This window comes from Ochlerotatus camptorhynchus, unplaced genomic scaffold, assembly GCF_037179485.1.
Source record: "Ochlerotatus camptorhynchus isolate MF236.1 unplaced genomic scaffold, CSIRO-AGI_Acam_v1.1 ptg000249l, whole genome shotgun sequence".
NCBI classification, from domain to species: domain Eukaryota; kingdom Metazoa; phylum Arthropoda; class Insecta; order Diptera; family Culicidae; genus Ochlerotatus; species Ochlerotatus camptorhynchus.
Window position 1 is genome coordinate 534963 of NW_027040739.1, and position 24772 is coordinate 559734.

A 24772-nucleotide genomic window follows, 5' to 3' on the forward strand; every position below is an offset into this window, starting at 1 on the left:
GCGTTTTATTTTCGTTCTCGAGTATCCAACCGAAAAATACAGTCCGCTCGGTTTATTGAAGGAACATTTTTTGGTCCTTCTATGACCGGATATCGTGAAAAGTAGTGGAAAACGCGTGGCGAAGTGCCTTTCCGCGAAATTTCGTAGAAATTGAGCATTCATCAGAACCGCTGGTTGAATGCAGTGACGCGCTATTTAAAATGGCCGTCGCTCGTGAATGAGTAAACTTGCCGTGTCAAGTGTACGCTGTAAACATCACCGAAACCAAACAAAAGCAGAAACAGGATCAAACGAAAATGGAGGAACAGCTGCGAACTCTCACTCATCAGAGAGGGGCAGTGAAGGGCAAATTAACGCGTGTTAAAAGTGCCATTCAACATAGTGACGATGCACCGAATACGAACATTCGAAACTTGCACTATCTTCGGCTGCATCAAAAAACAGTTGACCAGGCATACAGTGAATATAATGACTTTCAGAACCTCATTTATGCCCTGCCCCTTTCTGAAGAGCGACGAGCCGAGCAGGTAGCGAAATACATCGAATTCGAGACGATGTACAACGACTTGTCGATCCGGTTGAGTATGCTGACAGAGGAGGCTACAAAGGAAGCTGACACGAAGAAAGAAATTGTGGCTATGACACCCGCTTCGATGACATTTGGATCAACTTTGCCATTCCTCTCTCCACTTCAAGCACCGTTACCGACCTTTGATGGGTCGTACGAACGATGGTTTTCGTTTAAATCCATGTTCAATACCATCATGGATCGATACACACATGAGGAGCCGGCCATAAAGCTTTACCATCTCCGTAATTCACTTGTTGGTCCGGTTGCAGGAATCATAGACCAGGACATCGTTAACAATAACGACTACGATGCTGCCTGGCGATTCCTCACGGAGAGATTCGAAGACAAGAGACTTATCATAGACAAGCACATCGAGTGTTTGTTCAATTTGCCGAATATCGTAAAGGACAACTCGGTAAACCTCCGAAAGTTGCTGGACGTGTGCAACAAGAACATCGAAGCACTGAAGAACTTGAACCTTCAACTGGAAGGGCTCGGCGAGCAAATGGTGGTGAACATGATTTCGTCGCGAATGGATAAAGCTACGAGAGTCGCCTGGGAGACTCGTCAGAAACCGGGAATTCTGCCCAGTTATACGGCGACGATGACGTTCCTACAAGAGCAGTGCAGAATTATTGAAAAAATTGAAACGAGCAACAAAGTGGAAAGTGTGAAGCCGAAAGCGGTGGCGAAGGCCCACACGCTAGTGAATATAAATGAACAGAAGAATGAAACAAAACATGAACTGAAGTGTGCTGTATGCAAAAACAACCACGAACTATGGAAATGCGAAAACTTTAAGAAGATGAATGTGAGTGATAAATACAATATGCTGAAGAAGTCGGGATGCTGCTTCAACTGCCTGCAGAAAGGCCACCGAACTAACGGATGTACTTCGACGCATAACTGCCGTGAGTGTGGTAAACGCCACCATACATCACTCCATATTAGTGAAGGTTCCAGCTCCAAGTCAGCAGATTCGATCGCAGCCACACAGTGCACTACCAGTGATGACGCACATCCACCTCGCAAGGAATCCAATTCGTGTAATCTTGTTGAAGCATCTCGATCCGGCACCGCTACAACACTGTGTGCTAGTGTGGGAAGTCCAGTGAAGCAAACGTTGCTGTCTACCGCAGTGGTGCAAATCCGTGGATCAAATTCCGCTGTTTATCCCTGCAGAATTCTACTAGACTCCGCTTCCCAAGTCCATTTCGTCACGGAGCGTTTTGTCAATTTGGTTGCCCCGAAGAAGGAACCTGTCGACTACACAGTCAGCGGTCTCAACGGGACTAACACCAGACTTCGTCATAGGGTGCACATGACAATCGAATCCTGTATCGGAGATTTTTCTGTTGATTTAGAATTCCTCGTCGCTCCGCGGATTACGGGTGACATCCCTCAACGGTCATTCAGTGCATCGGAGTGGTCCATCCCTACCGATATCAAATTAGCTGATCCAGAGTTTCATACTAGAGGACGCATCGATATGCTTGTTGGTGCAGAAATTTTCTGGGATGTAGTGAAGGGAGACCAGATCAAGCTAGGATCGAACCTACCAGTGCTCACTAACACGGAATTCGGTTGGGTGGCTGGAGGTATCATTTCGACTGATGTACCAGTGATCGCTAAATCTTTCTGCCAAATTGCCGACGAAGATTTGAGTGAACTTCTACGAAGCTTCTATAAACTGGAAGCTTGCGATGAGATCCAGTACTCGAACAAAGCAGCTGATGATCGCTGCTTGGAACATTTCCGTGACACCCACCAACGAGATCAGGAAGGAAGGTATTACGTACGGCACCCGTTCAACGACATGATAAACGAACTCGGTGAATCCCGAACAATGGCAACGAGAAGGTTTCTTTCTTTGGAGCGACGGCTGGACAGGGAACCAGAAATCAAGCAGCAGTATGCCTGTTTTATGCATGAGTACGAAGACCTCGGTCACATGAGAGCCATCACCGTCGACGATAGCGAAGCGTCCAATACCGTTTACTACATACCCCACCACTGTGTAGTAAAACCCACAAGTACGTCTACAAAATTGAGGGTCGTGTTTGACGGGTCTGCACCGTCATCATCAGGAGTGGCCATCAACGATGCTCTACTGACGGGGCCAAACGTTCAAAATGATTTGTTTTGCATTCTATTGAACTATCGCAGCTACAGGTACGTGTTCACGGTAAACGCTGTCAAAATGTTTCGTCAGGTCGGAGTCCTCCCTCCGGATACAGCATACCAACGAATAGTATACCGCTATGATCGGAACGAGCCACTGACGGTGTATGAGCTTTCGACAGTAACATATGGCTTGGCATCATCTCCTTTTCAAGCCACTATGGCACTTCGACAGACTTCGGAAGATCACCAGCACGAATTTCCTCAAGCATCGAAGGTAATAAAGAAGAGTGCCTACATGGACGACGTGATTGCAGGTGCGCACAGTATCCAGGATGCATGCGCACTTCAGCAGGAAGTTAGCGGATTATTGGCGAAAGGTTGTTTCGAGACTCATAAGTGGTGTGCAAACCACTCGGAAATATTGCAGCATGTTGACAAGGAATCTTGTGGTACGAATTTCAATGTGGGTGACATCAACTCGAACATCATAAAGACCTTAGGCGTTGTCTGGAATCCGCTTGACGATTGGTTTTCGTTCTCTGTCGAACCTGGTAATCCTGAAGCTACAACGAAAAGAAAAATTCTCAGTGAAGTTGCCAAGATATATGATTTGCTTGGAATAGTTGGCCCGATTGTTACTGCAGCGAAATTGATTCTTCGGGAGGTCAGTGTGCTTGCGGTGGATTGGGATGACCCTGTCCCACATAATATTGTGCTTAAGTGGCAGTATTTTCGTGACGAGTTGATTTGCCTGAACGAATTGCGTGTACCAAGGTGGATCTCAACAGCTGATGCGATGTCCGTGCAACTGCACGGTTTCTCCGACGCCTCCGACGTGGCTTACGGGGCGTGTCTCTATTCACGAGTTATCCACCAGAACGGTTCAGTCACGATGCATCTAATCTGCAGCAAATCACGGATTCTTCCAAAAAAGTCTGGCAAGTGCAAGCCAATTACTACTCCTCGAGCCGAGCTGCTTGGTGCGGTGTTGCTGTCAAAATTAGTTGAAAAAGCGATTGCTGCGATTGATATTGATTTCGAGTCCGTAAATCTGTGGACCGATTCCCAGATTGTTTATTGTTGGATACGGAAACCACCGGAGGTACTACAGCTGTATGTTTCGAACAGAGTGACCGAAATTCAACGAATTACAGGTGCGTATAAGTGGCGATACGTTCCGAGTCAACAAAACCCAGCGGATATTATTTCGCGTGGAGAATTTCCCCGTAAATTGTTAGCTAACACGATGTGGTGGGACGGTCCGCCCATGCTGAAGGTGACAACGATTGAAGAAGTGCACCCTGCGCCGTTGGCGGATGAAAATTTACCCGAAATGAAAGCTGGTGTCTCGTTGGCTGTTACTTCTCCTGTGAAACGATTGTTGATTTTCGACAGAGCAAATGATTATGACAGGATTCTACGAGCTATGGCCTACTTGATTCGATTCGCGAAATACTTTACCAGCAGAAAGAAGATGATCGTCAGAGGACCGCTAACCGTTCCAGAACTACGGGCTGCGCTGGCGGTAACAGTGAGGTGTGTTCAGATGGAAATGTTCCATCACGAGTTACGAGTGATTACTGAAGGAAGGCAAACTAAACACCGTCTGTGTGGCTTGAAACCGTTCATCGATTCGCAAGATGGGATTATGCGTGTGGGAGGTAGAATCAAAAATGCTCTCATACCATATGACAGTCGACACCAAATGTTATTACCTGCCGGACATCCGTTTTCGGTAGCCGTTGTGAAGAATTTGCACCGGTCAAACTTGCATATTGGACAAAAGGGTCTACTTGCAATGGTTCGTCAGCGATTTTGGCCACTGAGAGTCAAATCAACGATCCGGAAAATCATCGGTAGCTGCATTACTTGCTTCAGAGCGAATCCACTGAAAACGTCCCAGCTGATGGGTGATCTGCCTTCATACCGAGTCCAACCGGCGCCAGCCTTTGCTTATACTGGTGTGGACTACGCTGGCCCTTTTTTGATAAAGTCGTTCACTGCTGGTCGCAGGCCGTTAGTAACCAAAGCCTATGTTTGTTTGTTCGTTTGTATGGTGACGCGAGCAATACATGTGGAGCTTGTGTCCGACTTGACCACTGATGCATTTTTAGCTGCCTTGCGGCGATTCACTAGCCGGCGAGGGTTGCCATGTAAGATGTATTCCGACAATGCAACGAATTTTGTCGGAGCTCAAAATGAACTTGAGGAGCTAGCGCGGCTTTTTAACGATCAACAGCAGTCCAAGAAGATAACGGATTATTGCACCAATCAAGGAATTGAATGGTCTTTCATACCACCACGAAGCCCTCACTTCGGTGGTATCTGGGAGGCTGGAGTGAAGCAGGTAAAGCACCATCTGACGCGGATTGTCGGTGGTTGTAAGCTGTCGTACGAAGAGTTATACACCACATTGACCCAAATTGAAGCTGTGCTGAACTCGCGGCCATTGGCGCCGTGTTCTGACGATCCGTGTGATCTATCTGCGATTACCCCTGCACATTTTCTAATTGGTCGAGAGATGCAGGCAGTTCCTGAACCGTCTTATCTGGATCTAAAACAGTCAACGCTTTCACGATGGCAACTTGTCCAGACAATATTTCAACATTTCTGGAGAAGATGGACGGCTGAATATCTACCCGAGCTGCAAAACCGATCGAAGTGGACAAAGACGATCAACATTACCAAAGGATCCCTGGTGTTGGTAATCGATCAAAATGTGCCACCCTTCCAGTGGCCGCTTGGGCGAGTGAAGGAGTTACACCCTGGTAAGGATGGCGTGACCCGGGTTGTTACTGTGAAGACTTCAAAGGGGGAGTATAAGCGTGCTATAACGGAGATATGTCTACTGCCTCTAGATGGCCAAATGGATTGAAATTACCCATTTCAACGCCGGGAGGATGTTAAGAGAGAAAATCTACATTACAGAATCCTACTATTGCTGCCAACACTGTACCGTAAAAGTTGGAACCTCACAAATACCAATGTATCTTTTGGAGAATAAAAAATCATATCTTTTGTTGAACTCGCTAGTATCGGACGCGTTTTATTTTCGTTCTCGAGTATCCAACCGAAAAATACAGTCCGCTCGGTTTATTGAAGGAACAATTACTATTACCTTAATATTTCAGTCATCGAAATTAATATGAAGCTGATGAAGCAGAGGAAATAACAACATTAAATAATATTATATGTATATAATTATTAAGCAGGTTATTTCTCGTCATGTTAGTTATTCATCACAATTTTTAGCATTATTGTTAGTATCATTCGAGCAAAATATATTTAATTGCCTTATATATCCTTTACATTTCAGTGTTGCATCCACCTGCCATTGTGAGCTGAGGAGGTGTAGAGCTGCATCTTATTATATGTAGAATACTTCTTCATTGCAGTAGCAACTATATTATCCACATAAATGTATTTCATATTTTAATGTATTCATATTTTAATGTATTCATATTTTAATGTTCTGATATATCATTTCAAGAGCAAATTTTCATTACGTCGAATGTAACAAAGGTAAACAAAGTCGAGCTATCAGTGTCAATCGATTCTCCTGCTATTACACTATATACTGTCCGAATATAGGATCAAATCCCATTTTTAAATTTATTTACCAGTCAAATTGCTTTTTGACGTAATCACTTTCCGATCAAAATAGTTTTCGATGTTACTTAAGTCACCCAATTTCTATGGAGACTTTTGACTTAAGTAACAGTGCTGAGAAACCCGTGAAAAGTGTACGTTCGTCGTTTCGCTTTCTCATTATTAAAGTGAATAAATCGAACTGTTTGTTGCTAAGATGATTTCGGTGGTCCTAAAATGATGAATGGGCTGCACGTAAGGAGACGTAATTGATAATTCTCCCGAATATCCTGGTAAATACACTTTGACTTAAGTAACAATAGGGGCCACCAAACGACGTATAATAACTTTTGACTCAAAAACCAGTATTTTTTAGCATGAAAGCTAGCGATTTGCATTTGTATGATTAAAACCCTTCTAAATATGTTAAACATTGCTATCACTATGAGATTATATGAGTTTACTTGGAAATAGGAATAACTTTTCGGTCATCAAAACAAAACTTTATTTTTCTCGGATTGGTGCGAATGTTACTTACGACATAATGAAAATTAGCTCTTGATTTCTCTATTGCATATATTTTCATTATATAAATAAATACTGGGTTGGGCGGGAGCATCAGGGTATCATTCAAACTGAAACTGGACGATGGTATGATTGACAGCCGGAGTCTAGGAGGGAATTAACACTATCATTTTCTTTATCCTACCGATTCGATTGTGGTGGTGTGAATTCTACTCCAACAGTTTCAGGGCGATTGACGCGCCCTTCTTAACAAACCATCCAGTAGGAAGCTTAATAAGTATTGCAAATTGTGTTATTCGATTTGTTGGAGCGTATCGTTGGAAGGAGATTCTTAAATTCCCGTGGATTTCGCGTAAGTGTCTCTGCTTACGGGTCCGCCCTTCCGTTTTTGGCCCTTCATACAGCGATATTGTGAATTCAGATCGGTGGCTCAAATTGATATTGCTATTAAGTGGAGCTGCATACAAGACAAGTCTTGAAAGGATGGTGGTTACCTTACATACATACATATACATGATTCCGTTATAAAAAATCTGGGACTTTGAACAGTTATCTGAAGTCTATGACTTGGAAAATTGGTAACTACACTGCAATGCTCATTTCTGTTTGCAAACTTTGTAAACATATCAAACAAAAATGAATAAATAGTGTATTACTGAATTATAAGTGGGGATGGGTGGCATTCACTAGCCCGAGAATACCCTCCAGATGCTAGTCTCTTCACCAACCATACATCAGTACACACTTATCGAGTCAGTAATTTTTACCGAGTTTTTGAATTGCGGTAAAATTTAAAAAATCTGTGAAAAATTCAAAGTTGAGAAAATGTGTTACGAAAATTTACAGACTAACTTCTGTTAACCCCGTGTAATGATGAAAAATAAAAATTTTCGATTTTATCCAATCTTTACCAATAACAGTCATTTGAATTTTAACCGAGTCAGTAATCCAAAAATCCAGTAAAAATACTAACTCCTGTAAAAAAATCTAAGTGTGTATACAGAAGCAGCGGAGCTCCACGCTCCTCCATCGAAACAGCACCGCAGCTGAGCTGCGAGTGCTATGAAATAAAAAGGACATCGACTTATTACCACCTACCTACTTCTCTCCCTTCCGCTCTCAGAATTCGCTGATTCGGTGTCTCTCGTTGTGTTTTCTGCTGAGACTGAGCAATATTCGATACCGCGAAACACCTCCGCAGTTATGTTTTCTTTCGGCGCAGGACATGTGCGGTAATCAAAAGTTAAGAATGTAGCTAAACATTTACAATAACATTCTACCAAATTTTCATGTGCGTAGTCCACTGCAACAGCCGAACGTACGAACGAATAGGGTGACTATAGCGCATTTTATGAAAACGTCATAAGTTTTTATCGCTGTTTTAAATCAATAATTACGAAGAAACCATAAAGCCTACACGGTTACTACCAAAGACACAAATCTAGGGAACTGCATGGAAAATGTTTTGTAGAACAACTAAATAAACAGAAATGAAAATTTTCAACTCAAAAACACTAAAATGTATGAAATTTTACCAGTTTTTTTGGTACTTTCAACATACTTTTCAATTTTAATGTATGATAGTTAACTTTAATCGAGTTCTTTTTCAAAGAGTATTGATAGCTAAGACTTTAATATTTCATTTGGTATGTTGAAATCAGAAAACCACATTAAGATTAAAAAAATATAGCTAACCAAAGTTGGCAATACAAAAAAACATAAAATGTTGAATAACTCACTTAGCAGTCATTTCCGACCCTATGTTTCATGGGGATTTTTTCATAACTTTAGGAGCCCTATCTACCCTGAAAATATGTAAAACCCGGAACCAAACACCCTGTATATGCGGTAAACACCGAAAATTAAGTGAACCCTACACGACAGTTTGTATTGACAATAATCGTATTGTCAATACATTTTATATTGACGTCAATACATCGGTATTGACAATATTTCTGTATTCACATCATCAATATTATTGTCAATACTTGTAAGTATTGACAATATTTCTTACCGTGTGGGGTTCGCTTTAAGTCACCATTTATTTCAAACTTTGGATTTATCCAATTTCTAATGATTTTATACTATTACTTCCTCAATTTTTATTCGTTTATTGGTCACGCTACCTACTTCTGCGTCGCAACGTAAAATCTGGTTTATTACTTGTTTTTACTGAATTTTCCAGTACAGTTTCAGTAATTCAATTAAAAATTACTAATACTATGCCTTGTTTGATTTCAAAATAAATCTGGGAAAATAAACGCCAAAAACAATCAAGAATCTGGACACATGTTATCTTTGGGCTTGACTGCTGCAACGTTCCCATTGCTTCACAAGCTTCTTGTATCGATTTGAAATGTGTGTAACTTCATTGTACATATTTTCCGCCAGGTCTTGAATGATTTTAAACTTCAAGTTGAAGCAATTCACATTAAATAAATACATAACAGTTTGATTACCAACTTCAGAACAATTTCAACATCACCAACGTTTGGACTTCCGAAGAGTAGCGCAACAATCATAAAACCCAGCAGAATTTTCAAACTGTGCCATTGGGAATGTGCCCCCCGCTCGGACTATGAGCCAATTGAAACTCGTTTCCACTAGGATCGTTATGAAATGTTTCCAGTTATCCACTACCAGCAGCTCGGAGCCAAACAGTATCTCGGTTTGAAAATGGAAAAACTGCAGAGTGAGCTGGCAAGTGTGTCGTAAACACCGATTGTAGACTATTTTTCGTTTGTTAAATTTTCATGGTCTTGCGAATCTACTGTGTTGCCAGCGTAACGACCGTTCGTTTTATGCAAAGGGCTAGTTTAGTCTATATCTGCCTCCATGGTAAGATGCCTTCCTGTATAATTCAACGATGAACTTGCTAGAAATGTTGGTTGGCGTTTGCTCGCTACCAACTTCATCTCACAATCGTGCACCCGTGATCGCATTGGATGTAGTCGTCAAGGCTGCTTCTAAACAGTTATTATTGATGTTCTCCTTTTTCTTCTTGGAGTGTTACATTTCAACTTGAACCTTACGCCAATTCTCAACAAAGTGTGTATCCAAAGTTGTTAATTCGTATTTTGTGTATTTGTATCGACTCCAAATTCCAGGATCAACACAAAAAAAGAAAATCTGTAAAACAAATTCTTATAGTTAATTATATAATTGATGGGGAATGAAAACCAATATACCGACCTCCGTATAGCATAGATTGTTGCTATGTATCCCACACATGCAATGATATCCATGTGTCGGACACATACCTTATATGTGTACACATAAAACCCATTCATTTGACACATAAATTTCATGAGTACTTCTGAGTGGAATCTGTTTATGTGTGGCAGTGTTCTGAAAATCATTATCAAATCTCATTCATTGAACTCTCTTGAGAGAATAAACTCGAATGCGAATCAACAAACCAAAACTTACGCTTGAGATTCTCATACATTTTCCCACATTCACACACAACCCCAAGGTAAGACTCATAAAACCCGCTTAGGCCTATCTGCGCGGCGCACAGTGGGACGAAATCAAAAAAAGTGGGACATGGCCATTTGCGACGAAACTATTGAGTGTAGCATTTTGCTGTCTGCTAAAATGCTTCTTCATTTGTTAAGTACTTTACCTGAGTGGGATTTTTTTTGCTTAAGGGGGGTATACGCTCATGTCCAACCGGTTTGCGTTTTGGGCTGGAAATGCTTCATAATATTTTTACATTAACAAAACCAATGATATCTATCTGAATTTCGCATAACATTCATGTGATCACATGAGTGCTACGTGTGTAGTCCTTCAGTTTTTTCGCATCTTGCACGAAAGTTTTGTTTAAGTGCAGTTTCTTCGCCACATCTCTAACTGAACTGTTTGGATTCCTCTGAATTTTTGTTTCGCCGTTGCTGTTCTTCGGACTCCATTTTTGCAACGATTTCACAGCTGCTAGTGAAACTTACACAGTACAAAAAATACACATTGAGCTAATTTCACCCAATGGGTAACAAGATACCCAATGGGTAAAAAGGTACAGCCATTTGAAAATGATGCAATTTAATTCCGCACTCCCTTTATACCAATATACTCATCTCAACGGGATCGGAAAATGTTTCTGTATGTGTGTATATATGTACGTATGTAGGTTCGTATGAGTGTAACTCACTCAATTTTCGCATAGATGGCTGAACCAATTTGAGTGAAACAAGTTCCAGAAGATGTGTTCCAGATCCCCATAGATCACTATTGATTTTTTTCCCGATCGGAATTATGGTTCCGAAGATATGAACAAAAATGTGAATTCCAGGTTCCACTGGGGAATTTGCAATAGATTGATGTACCACTCATCATGAGACACCTCAAATCACATTAGAATTTTACTAAAAGATCAATGGTGGACATATTCAGACCCAATGATGAAATGGAACTGAACATAATGATTAGTGCAAGTATTTATATTGATTTTCCATAAAATGTAACGATCAGGAATTTTGTGTAACTTTGTATATAATTTAATAGGTTTAAATTATTTGAATTAAATTCCTTAGGGTAGGCAGTAGGAATACACAAGCATTTTTATTGCTGAAATCTTTCCTAAGACGGGTCCATTTAATTTATGGATAAGGTAGGAAAGGGACAACGGCACTTCTATCGGCCAAGTTATCTTTCGTAACTCACGAAAGTACACGGTGGGTTTCGGGAAAAGATGGACTTCCGGTCCGTCCGAGTCTTACATTTCCTTAATCTGAGGATTCACAGGCTCGATCATTTCGTCCGTGACTTTCCACCAATTTAGAAGTGTGCGCGTTTGTTCGTGTCCGTTAGTAAAGCGAAAAGTATGCTAATATAAAGTGATGTCAATTATTAAATTTAATTAAAGTTTTGCTGTTCGTTCTAGAGTTTAGTTAGAAACTAAAGTGTGCGTGAATTAGTTGTGTGCGGTAGGAGAGAGTTGCTAAAGAAAAGGGTAATTTGGTGTGCTCGAAATGTACTGTTTTGTCCGCGCTCGTGCTTGTGTTCAACTTTCTGTTGTAGTGTTGTACCTTCATTCCGCAGCAACCAATTGCGCACCCAAGCGCGAACTTCTCCCCGTCGGACGGAATTTCCTGGCAATTGCCAACCGGCCGGAAGCGGACAGATCCGTAATCACATCGGTCCGAGGAGGCTCGAGGGACCTCCACGTGGACAGGATCCACACGCCGGCTCATCATCAAAACCGGCACGGCATAGTAACCGCCATAGTATCGGCGTGTGAAACGCCGAACCGCCATTTGCCACCATCATCAAAGGGGTAACGCTTTCTACGCGGTCATCGAACGCAACACCGAGTGCGTCGAACCCGCCGACCGGTCATCGACTGTGACCCTTGGCAGAAACCCACGTAAGTTACTACGTGTTGTTTTCCCGTTCCAAATCTCCCCAGCTTTAATTATTTGAATGTGTTTGACATCACTCCGCGTTCGTGTTAGTTTTGGTTGCCCGTCCTCTTGTTGAGTTTGAATGGTGGGAAGTACATTCCACTACCAGATTAGGGAGACGTCTAGCGGCAGGTGACGGGACTGGGCGATGATGAGAAGTTCTCTCTCGTAGAGTTTTAGGGTATACGTGAGCTCTACCGTTTCTCTGAGTGACTTACTTGAGTGTGAATTCATGGGGATAATAGGGAATTCCCATTTGGTCGTTTAGTTGGAAGCTGTCTGGAACGATCCGTAAATCCTTTTTAGGAATTAATGAACTCGCCCTTAACCTTGGACGTGTGGTCTCCCTTGTGTAGTGGCGCTTAAGCTACGCGTATTTAAGCTGGATCATCCGGACTAGCTACAAAAACCGCATTGAAATTTATTTATGGAAGAGAAAAAGTGAAATTTTGAAATGTAAACCAAATGTCTCCTTCACTTTTCTCGACGATAGCTGAACCGATTTGAGTGGAACCACTGTTTGTTTGTTTCTCTTATAGAGCGCTAATGAATTTTATCTCGATCGCAAATTGGATTGCGAAGATATGGAGTGAAGTGAACTTTTGAAATAATTCAGTTAAGCTCACTCACTTTTCTTGACGTTGGCTGAACCGATTTGAATGAAACCACTTCCATTTTGTTTAAACTGTTCTCCCATAGAACGTTTTTGAATTCTATCTAGATCGCTCGATGGGATCCGGAGAAATGGCCAAAAAGTGAAATAATTCAGTAAAACTCCCTCTTTTTTTTCTCAACGATTGCTGAACCGATTTGAGTGAAACCACTTCCATTTTGTTTAAACTGTTCTACCATATGACGCTATTAAATTTTATCCTGATCGCACATTCGGTTCCGGACATTTGGGTTTTTCAGTGACAGTGACTATAGACAGTCAAGTTATAGACAGGCCAACGTGAGTTGACGTATCCAAACAAACCGTCAAATCGTATGGAATATGTTCGTTTTGGATACAACATGGCAGCACATTGACAGGTCTATAACTATGACCGTCTATAACAGTGACAGCTCGTTCGTGTGGTGGATTAGAAAACGCGCGAATTTCTAACACGCATGCATCGCACGTGTAATTTGATGAAAGATTTAAAACAGCGCAACCAAATAAATTTTAATTTTTTTCCTTGATTACAAATGTCTGTAAATATCTGTGAAGAAACTAAAAAGTCTGTAAATGTTTGTAACGAAAAACATGTCTGTGAAAAAAAAAGTCTGTAAATTCACAGACATGTCTGCAAATCTGGCATCTCTGCTACTATATATGCTTGGGTTTGATATTTGAATAGAACAATGACCATGCGCTTATAGGAATTTCTCGCACTGTATGACATGCTGATGCCCCCAGTGAATGGAATGATAAACTCCCACATGGAAAGTTTTAATGCCAACAAACAACAGGCCTCTTAACCAATATGGAACGTTGATTTTCAAGGATCGATGGTGAATCACCATTGGTGATTTGATTTCTCGGCTGGTATAATATGATATGATTTCTCTGCTGGTTTAATGTGGCGGCAAGCATTTATACGTGTAATCCTGTCTCTGAATAGGTTTCTCCTATAGATACTCGCAGTAAAGGACATTAGATGATGTGTCATGTGTTGTATTGTGATGAATAACAATGTTGAATGCATAGGGAACATGCATAAATTACGTAGCAGGGGTAGGTAGGGGAGTTTAGATTTCATGACTGGCCATGTATTTATCATAGACAAATATGCTACGAGGGGATCAAAAATAAGTCAAAAATGTGACTCGTCATTTATGGATGGTCCCTTACGGAAGGATTACCTATCACATCACAAAGACGGAAAGTTAGTTGAATTCCGAGAAGGAATGCTAGAAAATGCTATCAACCCATCCGTAGTTTTTTTTTATCATTTTGTTCTCATTGTACGTGATAGAAAATTATGTATCACGTAGCATATTACAACGGCAATCTCACTGACAAGTATATGTTGTATAATAACAATGTACAGATAGGATCGTAAATTACTACAGATTATGTCACAATCGATTAAGTAAAAGTAAAAACTTCATCACATGATGTTTAACATTATGATTTCTATTCGATTCATCACTTTTATATTGTACAATACAGAGGCGCCGGTGGTGTTGCGGTAAGGGTGACTGCCTCTCTCTCTCGAAAAGGCCTGGGTTCAATCCCAGTCGGTGGCGCCGGGATTTTCTGAAGCAATATCTCTGACCATGCCTTCCTTCGGAATGGAACAGGCCAGTGACAAGGTCTATACCAACAGCAGCGTTTGACAGTAGGCAGCATGTCCCGGGCTCAAATCGTTTATTTTGCTGTGCTGGGCCCGCTGTCACGGTATAACATGTTGCCTGCGCGCCTGCCACTGGGCTGGATTGGAAGTAAAACCGTCAATTCCCGGTCAATGAGTTGATGGGTCGATAGGTAGGGTAGCATTGGGCGATCTTAAGGCAAGAATCTATCTTAGTGAATCGATTTTTGTTGAAAATAATCGTTTCACCAATTTAATCAATGATTTTGAATCGTTATTTTTGAATCGATCTTTGAATCGACTCATTTTTCAAAATGGCACAAAAATATTTCAAATATAAAAGATCATAGGAAAGTTTGTGCAGATTAACGCCAAGTTCAGTCTTAGCTATATTATATAGATATTACGTTACATAAGCTATCTTTTTTTTATAACATTTCACTTATAATAGTCATTTAGTGTGAAAATTGATATCATTTAGATATAAATCGTGTAATACGTACCCAGTAAAAGTTGTGAGTGTAACATACACACATGATGAAAATATAATAAATGACTATTTTGATTCCATTTGACATGTGGAAGTTTTTTCTCATGATATTTGATTAGGTGAGTGATTTAACTTAAAACCGGTTAAATAACATATGAAACAAAACGATTAGATTGTTGGAGTGTAAAAGCAAGTAAGTACGGAAAGTACTTAATTCAGATATCCCAAAACACATCCGAGAGGGATCCCAACAAAGCTAATTGAGCCATGCGTTTGCATTGAGCCGATATCGATTCTGTGTGGTTTCACCAGTTTTAGAGAAAAGCCTCTCTGATGGAACACTTGCTATCATTCTTGATAGCACTGGGTATACATGTGGATACACACTACGGTTTGTCTGCCCTGCTTGAAAAGGATCAACAGAACGTGGGAAAACAGGCTGATGCAAGAAATGTAATTTTGCCGATATGCCCCATGGCGATCCAGTTCTGACATAGCAGAGGACTGAAGAACCTGAAATATGTCATAAGAAGTGAATGTTTCTACTGAACTGTCACACTGGTTGTTTGCAGAATTCATGTTCAAGGCAAGTGATGTGCAAAGGTGAAGACAAAAAAAAAATATATTAAATTGCAAAATTGAAAAAAAAAATATATATATAAATTGGATTGAAACAAAAATCGAATGGAAAGGATCGATCCAGTCGATTTTTGTCGTGTTTGAGATCAATTCAAAAAATCTATTAATGGAACCAAAAGAGTCGATCTTTTGTGTGGGAGCTTGCCTTCTTGACCTGACGTCGGCAGCATTAGTACTCAGTACGGAAAACAAAATCTAGGAAAAAAAATATCTAGGAAAAAAAAATAGTACAATGGAACAAATTAAATCGGGTAAAATCGTAAGGATTACAAACTGAATATTTTACAAGTTGCAAAATAGATACTATGTTTGACTTATAGGGTATCAAACGGCTTTGTCCCCCCATAGATCCTATTCCAAGGTAATCAAAAACTTACAACGCTCGTTTCCTGCAGCATGATACATAACCTTTTAGAGCATCTTTTGAATAGGATCTCGATTAATTTTCTTGAGGAAAACTTCGTGCTTGCAGTAGGGTTAGGGGGGTGCTGAAGCTGTGTGGTCTCCAATTTAGAATGTTATATATTTTTTGGCATGATTTGTTTGCCGCTATGCATATTCGTGTATCACAGAAATAATTTTGACAGTCTAGACTGTATCAGGGTTAAGATATAATTTCAATCAAACTAAGCTCAATCAGTATTTTACCTCTCTTTTTCAAACGTGGAACAATAAATGCAATGTTTCTAACAAAGATGATTTCCAAATAAAGATCAATACCTTTTCCAAACCAAACCAAAATCAATGATATATTTGATGTGTCTGCTCGATATTGCGGAAATGGGTGCTTATGGCGATGATTATGATAGTACTCTACGCTATTGCTACATTTTTGTTTTAATTTAATAAATAATATAACATGGAACATGCAACCTCTTCTAGACCTTTATTATTCTTATCACCCAGCTTCAGCATACGGCTGTTGCACATAGAAGCCAACGCAAATGGTTAACACAAAAATTACGCAAACTATCACATGAGCATGATGTTTCCGCTTTCATACAGAAGATCATAAACTTTCTTGTGAAGGTATAGCAGCTTAGAATGGTAGCGAAGATTGGAGCTCGGTATTTTGTTGTTTAAGAATTCTTGGCACTCGCAAGGAGTATGACGTGGCTGATTTCCCGAATACAGTAACCCCTCCATATTTGTGGTGGGTGGACAGTACCACCCACCACATATATGGAGGGGTTATTGTATTCGCTGATTTTTTGTATGTGAGTAGTGTCAACCACAAACTAGTTATCTACAGCATATCAACTCAATTGGTTGAAGGAGAATTGTACCACCCACCGCATATATGGAGGGGCTACTGTAGTCGGGTATGGCAGGAATCTGGATATCGTCAGACCGGAACGCTTTGCATACATTTTAATTTTTCTTTTATGAGTGCATGAAGGTAGAAGTGAATGAATATGGATCATCAAGAGTTGCTTGTTTGTTTATGGTTTCCGACTGGATAACAAATCTGTGGCCAAAATTTTTGGTATGTGTATGACGAAATTTATTATTGATGTAGCAATAATTTGAGATATTTGTATTTAAATGCTATATAACTTTTTTTTCCGTTTGGCTTACGTCGATCTTTCCTTACTGAGTACCAATGCTACCGACGCTAGGGAGGCAGCTCCCACATCTGGACCCTACCTCTAGACCCATCAACTCATGGACCGGGGACCAACGGCTTTACTTCCCGAAGGAAGCCGTGATCAGAGATTTTATGCTTTAGAAAATCCCGGCGGCGCTGACTGGTATTGAACCCAGGCTCTTTGGGGTGAGAAATAATTACGTTTACCACTACACCACCGGCGCCACTAAGATCTTTTCTTTTTTCTAATAATATTTTAAAAATATAGAGTAGATGTACCAATTATGGCCAGGCATGGAACATCCTTAACATTAATTACGTGCATTAATTTACATTCAGTTGCGCCTAACTTTTGTCATTATCAGAATTCCGTAAAATAATGTTTAAAGGTTTTGTTGATTTTAATCTCAGCTACTACTTTTGTAAATAACTCAAAGCTGTTTTTCTTATGCACGATGAACCAGAATGAACAATGATGTGTCAAATACAAAAAAAAAATGACTTTGAACGTCGATGACTCATAACACAACATATGCGGAACTCCATCATCAAAAATCCACCCACTGCAGTGATTTCAAGTGGAATAGAAAGACATTGATCTGTCAATTTGATTATACCAGCTATAAATGAGAAAGGGAATCAAGGGGGTAGTCAATTCTAATAAATAATTTTACCCTGGTTTATAATTCTATGACTTATTAACACTTCTGAACTTAGGGGCTGTTCATAAACTACGTTGACCGTTTGAGATGGGAGGGGGGGTTTGCAAATATCCACGGCCCATACAAAATTTAAAGTTTTTGAATGGACAATTGTCTACGCATGGGGAGGGGGGGGGGTCAAGAATAAAAAAAAACTGTCTACGTAGATAATGAACAGCCCCTTATGCCTTTGTTTATCGTAAACTATTTACGTTCTTTATTTATAGCTATATAGGGGAAATGGCTCTAATGTTGACCTATCGATCTAAGATTGGGCCCATCGCTAAAAATCTGCTATTGATCAATTTTATCTAGATGAACGCGTCATTGGGACGGTACTAATGGATATTTTTTGTCGCTATTGAAAGTTAAGTCGATTTATGAACTTATGTATGGGCTTAAGTTAGGGGCATTTAGGCCGACATTACATCCATTTCCCCTAGCTGGATTTAAGAAATCTAACTCCTTGCTTCACACAGTAAAACTTTTTTTTTTTAACATTTTCATTTAAAAAAGTGGACTTTTTTCTACGATATTTTTTGTAATGACCTGCAACCCAACGATTAATCCTGAAATGTCATTGTTAGCTACAATATGTTAATTTTGAAAGCGATTCGAAATGTTTTTCTGTTGTTATGGCAAAAAGTGGGGAAGCTTTACATGGATACTTGCTTAATCCTTCAAATTCTAAATTTGCGCGTGTATATTTGTCTTTCTATAAACTTAGATGAAGAATGTACGTATTATTTTTTAATAAACTTTTTGTAGTTGTTTGAAGCCAATTGCTTCAACTTGTGATTTATTTTGGAGTCGTAGAAGGAAAAATTCGACCGCGAAAATTAGCAGTTTACTGCATATATTTTGAAGTCCAGAGAGAATCAGCAACTATCTGCAACAAGTGAAAAAATGCAGTATTTTGAGGTGACCATCGTTCCATTCACAAGAATCTTGCAAGCAGAATGATAAATCAAATCGAGCGCTTCGATACTTGTAATATACAAGGATTCAACCATGCATATGTTTCTCAACTGCGGAAAATTAAAAAAAAAATCTCAAATCCCAACACAAAGATGTACTCCAATTACTTTATACTAAAAAAACGTGGACAAATTGGTCAAAAAGGCAAAGGAGAAGCTAAACAGGATCCTAAAAAACTTTGTTCGACCACTATGGCTAAGGTCCCAGGCTGAGACTCCCAGGTAGCTGTCTCAAAGTTACCAGGAACGGCTATTTTTTTCTAGCAACAATAAGAACTATTTACAAACGAAAATAATCGTTTGATTCTATTTTACTTAGGAAAGTGACTAGTTTTGGCACTTGTGGTCCAGTTTTTGGCTCTAGGGACTAAATCAAATTTGAAATAAATGTAGATTTATGGCAAAACATATGTTCAAAACTTGCATCGAAAAAAAAAATGAAGGTAATGTAACAATGCGTATTTTAAGATAGGGTCAATTCAAGGACCATTAGAGCCCAAAACTGGCACACTCACCCTAGTTATATGTCTAGATTTTTTTTAAACAATTCGACTTTTTTATAATGCAAACGTTAATTTTCAACAACAGAATATTTCGGGCTGAAATCATAACATTTATAAGTTGACTTACTCAATGCACAGTGAACAATATTCCAACATACGACAGCCAAAATGTTAGTTTTATTACACCTTTTCAATACAACCATCAAATCTTCGAATTATTCATATTAAATTATCTTAATTTCCGTAATAAAACCAATGTATTTCACCCACGAAGAAATATTATACCTGTAAATAGGCAAAATTACTGGTAAATAACGCTCTTGATTGGCTTCTGACCTGCTTGAAAATAATAGTTAAAAAATTATTCGATAAACCCCCTGTAGAGCTAATTGAAAAAAGAATGGCCTCATGACCTTTACAATTTACAAATTGCCTTTTCGGCCACTCTGTAACTCTTTACTCCTATGGTAAATTTTAATCAGCAAACGTCAGTCTGTGCGTAAAAAATGGTGGACATTTCCTTACCGTTTCACTCCTATGAAAATCCCATAAGATACTGTCAAGCTTTGCGTGAAGAGACGGCGGCTCACTGTTACCATGGTGTAGTGAAGAGATCGACAAATTTCGCTAGATTTCATGCACAGATTGCACAGATGCTTATGGGATTTCACCATAGGAGTAAAGAGTTGTAAAGTTATCGTCAGTGTCAATGCTTACTGAGCATGCAACCATATATCTGCTTCTCTTTCATAAGAGCCAATGTCGCAAACGTGAACAATGACTTTTTCAGCGAATTTCTCGACAATGAAAAACCACTCAAGTAAACCAATACAATGATTGTATAGAGGGAGAGTCCCCCTATCCGATAGAATTTATGGCTTATATGGATTGACGTTGAACTACGAGAAATTTACGAAAGAAGACATTGTTTACATTTTCGACATTGGTCCTTGTGAACGCTCAGTGTCGATATCGTGAAAATTTTATTTTGACAGATCGATGGCCAACTATATCAGTTATACCACTGAGGAAACACAAAATGGGGGTCATATTTAGTCAGTTATTCTGCATGGAGTGCCATGTGTTCATAATCATCAAATTTATAAGAATATTTTCAAGTGGAATTAACCCAACACATCATTCCATCATCGATGTCCATATGTTTTCTTTGCCAGCACACTGGTCTTTCACTCTAATCAGTCAAGAACCAAGCTCAAACTTGTTTGTAGTAAGGGAGAACAGCCCATAATGCACCCCTGGGGTAAAATGCCCACTTATAGAAAAACAGCGATAACTTTTCCTCAGATGCATTTTCCGGGTAACGGTTTGTGATTGTTTTCAACTGGAGGTTTAACAAATAATTCTTGATCATAAAATCATGTATTGACCTACTGATTCCTTAAAAAAATTGCATTTTGTGCAAAACAGGACACAGTTGTTAAAATCATCGACTGTAAATTAAGCTTCAAATCATCATGTATCACAAAAAAAAATTAAAAAATTTACGTTTCGTATATTTTTTAGATATTTTACTTGATGAATCACAGTTTAACATTCTATTGAGATTTTGAGACCTTATTTCTGATGTAACATAAAGAAATAATCATTTGAAATACCGCATCCCTTTGCATTATCTACTTGCAGGGGCTATGGTTTGTTTACCATGGGGTGCATTTTACCCCAATGTTGTGGTGCGTTTTGGCCATTGTTGTCGTGCGTCTTGTCCCAATGTTGTGGTGCATATTGCATCATGAATCAGGCGTTTTGCCCCGATATCATTTTGGAAGCAATTTAAAAAATACCTTGAAAGTCATGGAAAATCATCCTTTTGTAGTTCTAAATCACTTGATCTTTGTAGAAAACATGGTAATGAACCAAACGCCATTACTTTCTTCTTGATTTTAGCTTCCATTCGCCAGCCATTGACGATTTTGTTTAAATGGTGCGTTTTGCACCATCCTACCCTACACACCACTCTCGTGTGAACAAAAGCCTGACTCATCGCAGAAATCCAAAAATATATCACGCGCAATCGAGGTCATACCGGATAACAAAAAGAAATGTGAGAGCATACAAAGAAACATTGCACCAGCAATTCTAAAGGGTGAACAAGAAATTAATGCCACATCCATATACTCATAACCCATGAAATTTTCAGTTATGATTCTTTATTCCATGTTGCATACGTGTAATTTTTATGACGATCTCGGAGTTTTTTTTATTCTGAGTTACAGTCGAGTTAATAGACAGCTCTTAAAAACTGTGCAATCTCAAATTTAAAATCAGCTATTAAGCAAGGAAATTTGTTGATCATTGTTTCTTTTGAATCATGCCTAAATCCCATTATTAAGGCGATTAAATCTCCAAATGTCGTGCAGTTAGTCAGATATAACACTTGCACATTTCGGCTCATTTTGACGCAAAAAATCTAAAGCTCCCTTAGCGCATGACCACTCAACCCTTTCAATCCAAACAAGATCAGTAATATCTCTCACACTTTAAAGTTTAATTATCTGTATCTGTACATAAGTTGAACAAATAATAGGCCAAATCAGTACAAATTCACAACAAAAAAATTATTTTAATTTCACATCAAAGTGTATGCCAAAAAGGAAAAAATTATGATTCATACAGTTCATGAACTGAAATTACGCTGCTTTTACTGCATTTGTTTATTTTTGTGGCCATAAAAATTACATGAGATTTTCGACGTGATTGAAGCGCATCCTCTTAGATGTAATTTTAAAACTTATTTTTGGCTGTGTTAACTAAATGTGCTTTTTTTTGCAACTGGACACAATTTTAAAGACAACTTTTTTATCCTGATTAGGAAACGGGTATAGCTATAAGTTTGTGGTTGAAAGTTGGAATATTTTTTAGAACTCACTTAATAGTCTTCTCTGAAAATTTCAGGTCATTTTGTATCGTGGTTAAAAAGTTACAGCTGTTTATGGGTGTGGCATTAATTTCATGTTCACCCTATAGAACTAAACGCTTGCAAAAACTAATTCAATGAGACAACATTTTAATGAACGGGGCTTGTAGATAATAAAATCCGATCATATCATAGCATAGCATATGCGATTGCACAATTCGTGGGGGACTATATAATGGTCAATCAATACATTTAGCAGAAATTATCGTGTGTTGCCGTGAAAAAATATTTGGGATCAGAGGATTTTTCTTTCCACACATCAAAATTTGCAAAACATGCATCGCATTATACACCTTGAAGAAAAATTAGTCCAACATATACTTAAGAAGGTGCAGGGAACCCATACTACCTTCATAGATGTCTCGGGAGGGAACATTTTTGTTAATAGGTACTGTAATCTCTATGGGAATCTCTTTAGGAATCTCTATTCGGCAATATCTCTTAAGCAAAGTAAAGATAAGAAAATAAGCAATTATGTGAAAATGGAAATACAATTAAATAAATACAAAACGAAAGATCTCACCAAAATGATCTGCAATAACCCTGTATTTACATGTTTTGAAGCTGTTCCATGCCTCATTATTGCCACTACTCTCCAGCACGCGTTTTCTTTTTACTAGGATTAGGCGATCTTCAGAGAAAGATCGATCTTGACGGATCGATCTTATATCGATCCACTGATTAAATCGGTACCATTGATTAAATCGGTAATCGGTAATCGATCTTTGGTAGATAGATCTTTTGATTTTTTTAACACACTTGTTTACGTTGGTACCCCAAGAAATTATTTCCTTTATCATATTCAATTGAATGTCGTCGTTTTAAATTATATAACAAAAATAACATATTGCCTACTGGCGCGGTATGCCTGTTAGCCTTCGCGGTAGCTTATTTGCTGCACTGTGCTATGGGCGGCATCATACTTTTCACTCAAATCGCAATCAGACATGATAGGTTGCTTTTGATGAACCTCACGACCTAGCACAGGACGCGGCAGCTCTAATGTAGCATCCCTGTTGTAATTTAACGTTTTGTGGCACATATTCCCGTTCAGTGTTACCAAAGTTATGGGTTGTTTCGGAAGAAAAAAAAACTTCTTTTTGTTGCAGCATTTTTAAAAAGCGAGATGGGAATCAATAGTATTTTCAAATATGATGTGGTAACAAGATTCGAAAATTTGTAAGTCATCAACAAAAAATTTTATGAATTCAAAATTCAACAATTATTTTGCCCGGGCAATTACAAACAACAAACTAACAAACTATTATTAAAGAAATCAAATTCAAACCATCATGTTCCTGTTATCAAATTTCCTTTTACGCTGCTTCCGCTTTTGCACGGATTTAAGGCGGAACATAACATATTTCCTTACTAAAGCCAACTTGAAATTCTGACAATCAAAACCGTGCGGAAAAATGTTCGAAGAGTTGTGAAAATTTCATTGAGATAAACTTAGCCGTTGGCTAAAAATCTCAAAAATAAACTTATAAAAAAAACATCACAAAGTATTGCATTACTTTAGAAAAAAATGAAATAACTGCGAAAAGTACTAAATCTCATTGAAAAAGTTTGGAATCACTATTACTGAACTACTTAATTAAAATTTTGAATAACTTAAGTAGAAAAGTTTTGATTTAGCTCGGAAAACTTAAGAATTCGTCATACACTAAATCACTTGCAAAAGTGTGGAATCACTTTGCAAGTATTGAATTACGTATACAATGTTTGGGAATCACTTTGAAAGTTGAGAATCACTTGAGAAAAATTAGGATCCATTTTTCAAAGTACTGAGTAGGTTCAGAAAACTTTGGTATGATACAGTTTTGATTTCGTTCGAAAAACTGTGGAATTACTTCGGTATGTACTGAATCACTCGAAAACATTGGGATTCACTTGACAAAGTACATAATCACTTCGCATACTTTTGGAGTAACTTCAGAAACTACTGAATCACTACGGAAAGTAGTTTATTTTTTGTGTAAATTTTATTGAAAATGTTTGATCCCTGTCGCAATACATTAAAAATAGATTGGCTTGACAGGTCTGTTTCATTGTATTGGTGAACCCAACAACGAAACTATAAAATATTTCAGTGCGAACCTATCGGTTTTGGAGTTAAAACTCGTGTGGAACTAGTTTCAACCCAAGCGAATAAAAAAAGGTTGCAACTTCCCCTCCCAAGCTCAGCAACACAAAGGCTTTCGGTGAAATGGAATTCGGCCAAATTTTCCATAGTAATTTTTTTTCGCCCCTCCCTAGCTTGAAACCTGGCTACGCCCTTGAGTCATGATAGAATGTTGATAAATATTATCCTGGCTTTTGTGTTCATGCAATGGTTGCGCCCACGTCCAAAACGTTGAAACCGAAAGCATTTCAATGGTTTGCTTAAAAAGTTTCTCAACCACCTAATGAACATCTTTTTTCAATGG

General features: G+C 38.9%; 1 protein-coding gene across 1 annotated transcript in view; it reads left to right on the forward strand.

Moving 5' to 3' along the window:
• The first annotated feature begins 296 nt into the window (after positions 1–296).
• Positions 297–24772, forward strand: part of LOC135704851 (uncharacterized) — a 40824-nt gene continuing 16348 nt past the window's right edge. Inside the window, exons 1-2 of the mRNA XM_065226361.1 lie at positions 297–5463; positions 11852–12086. Of these exons, the coding sequence (XP_065082433.1) occupies positions 297–5463; positions 11852–12086 (5402 nt within the window). The remainder of the gene's footprint in view (positions 5464–11851; positions 12087–24772) is intronic.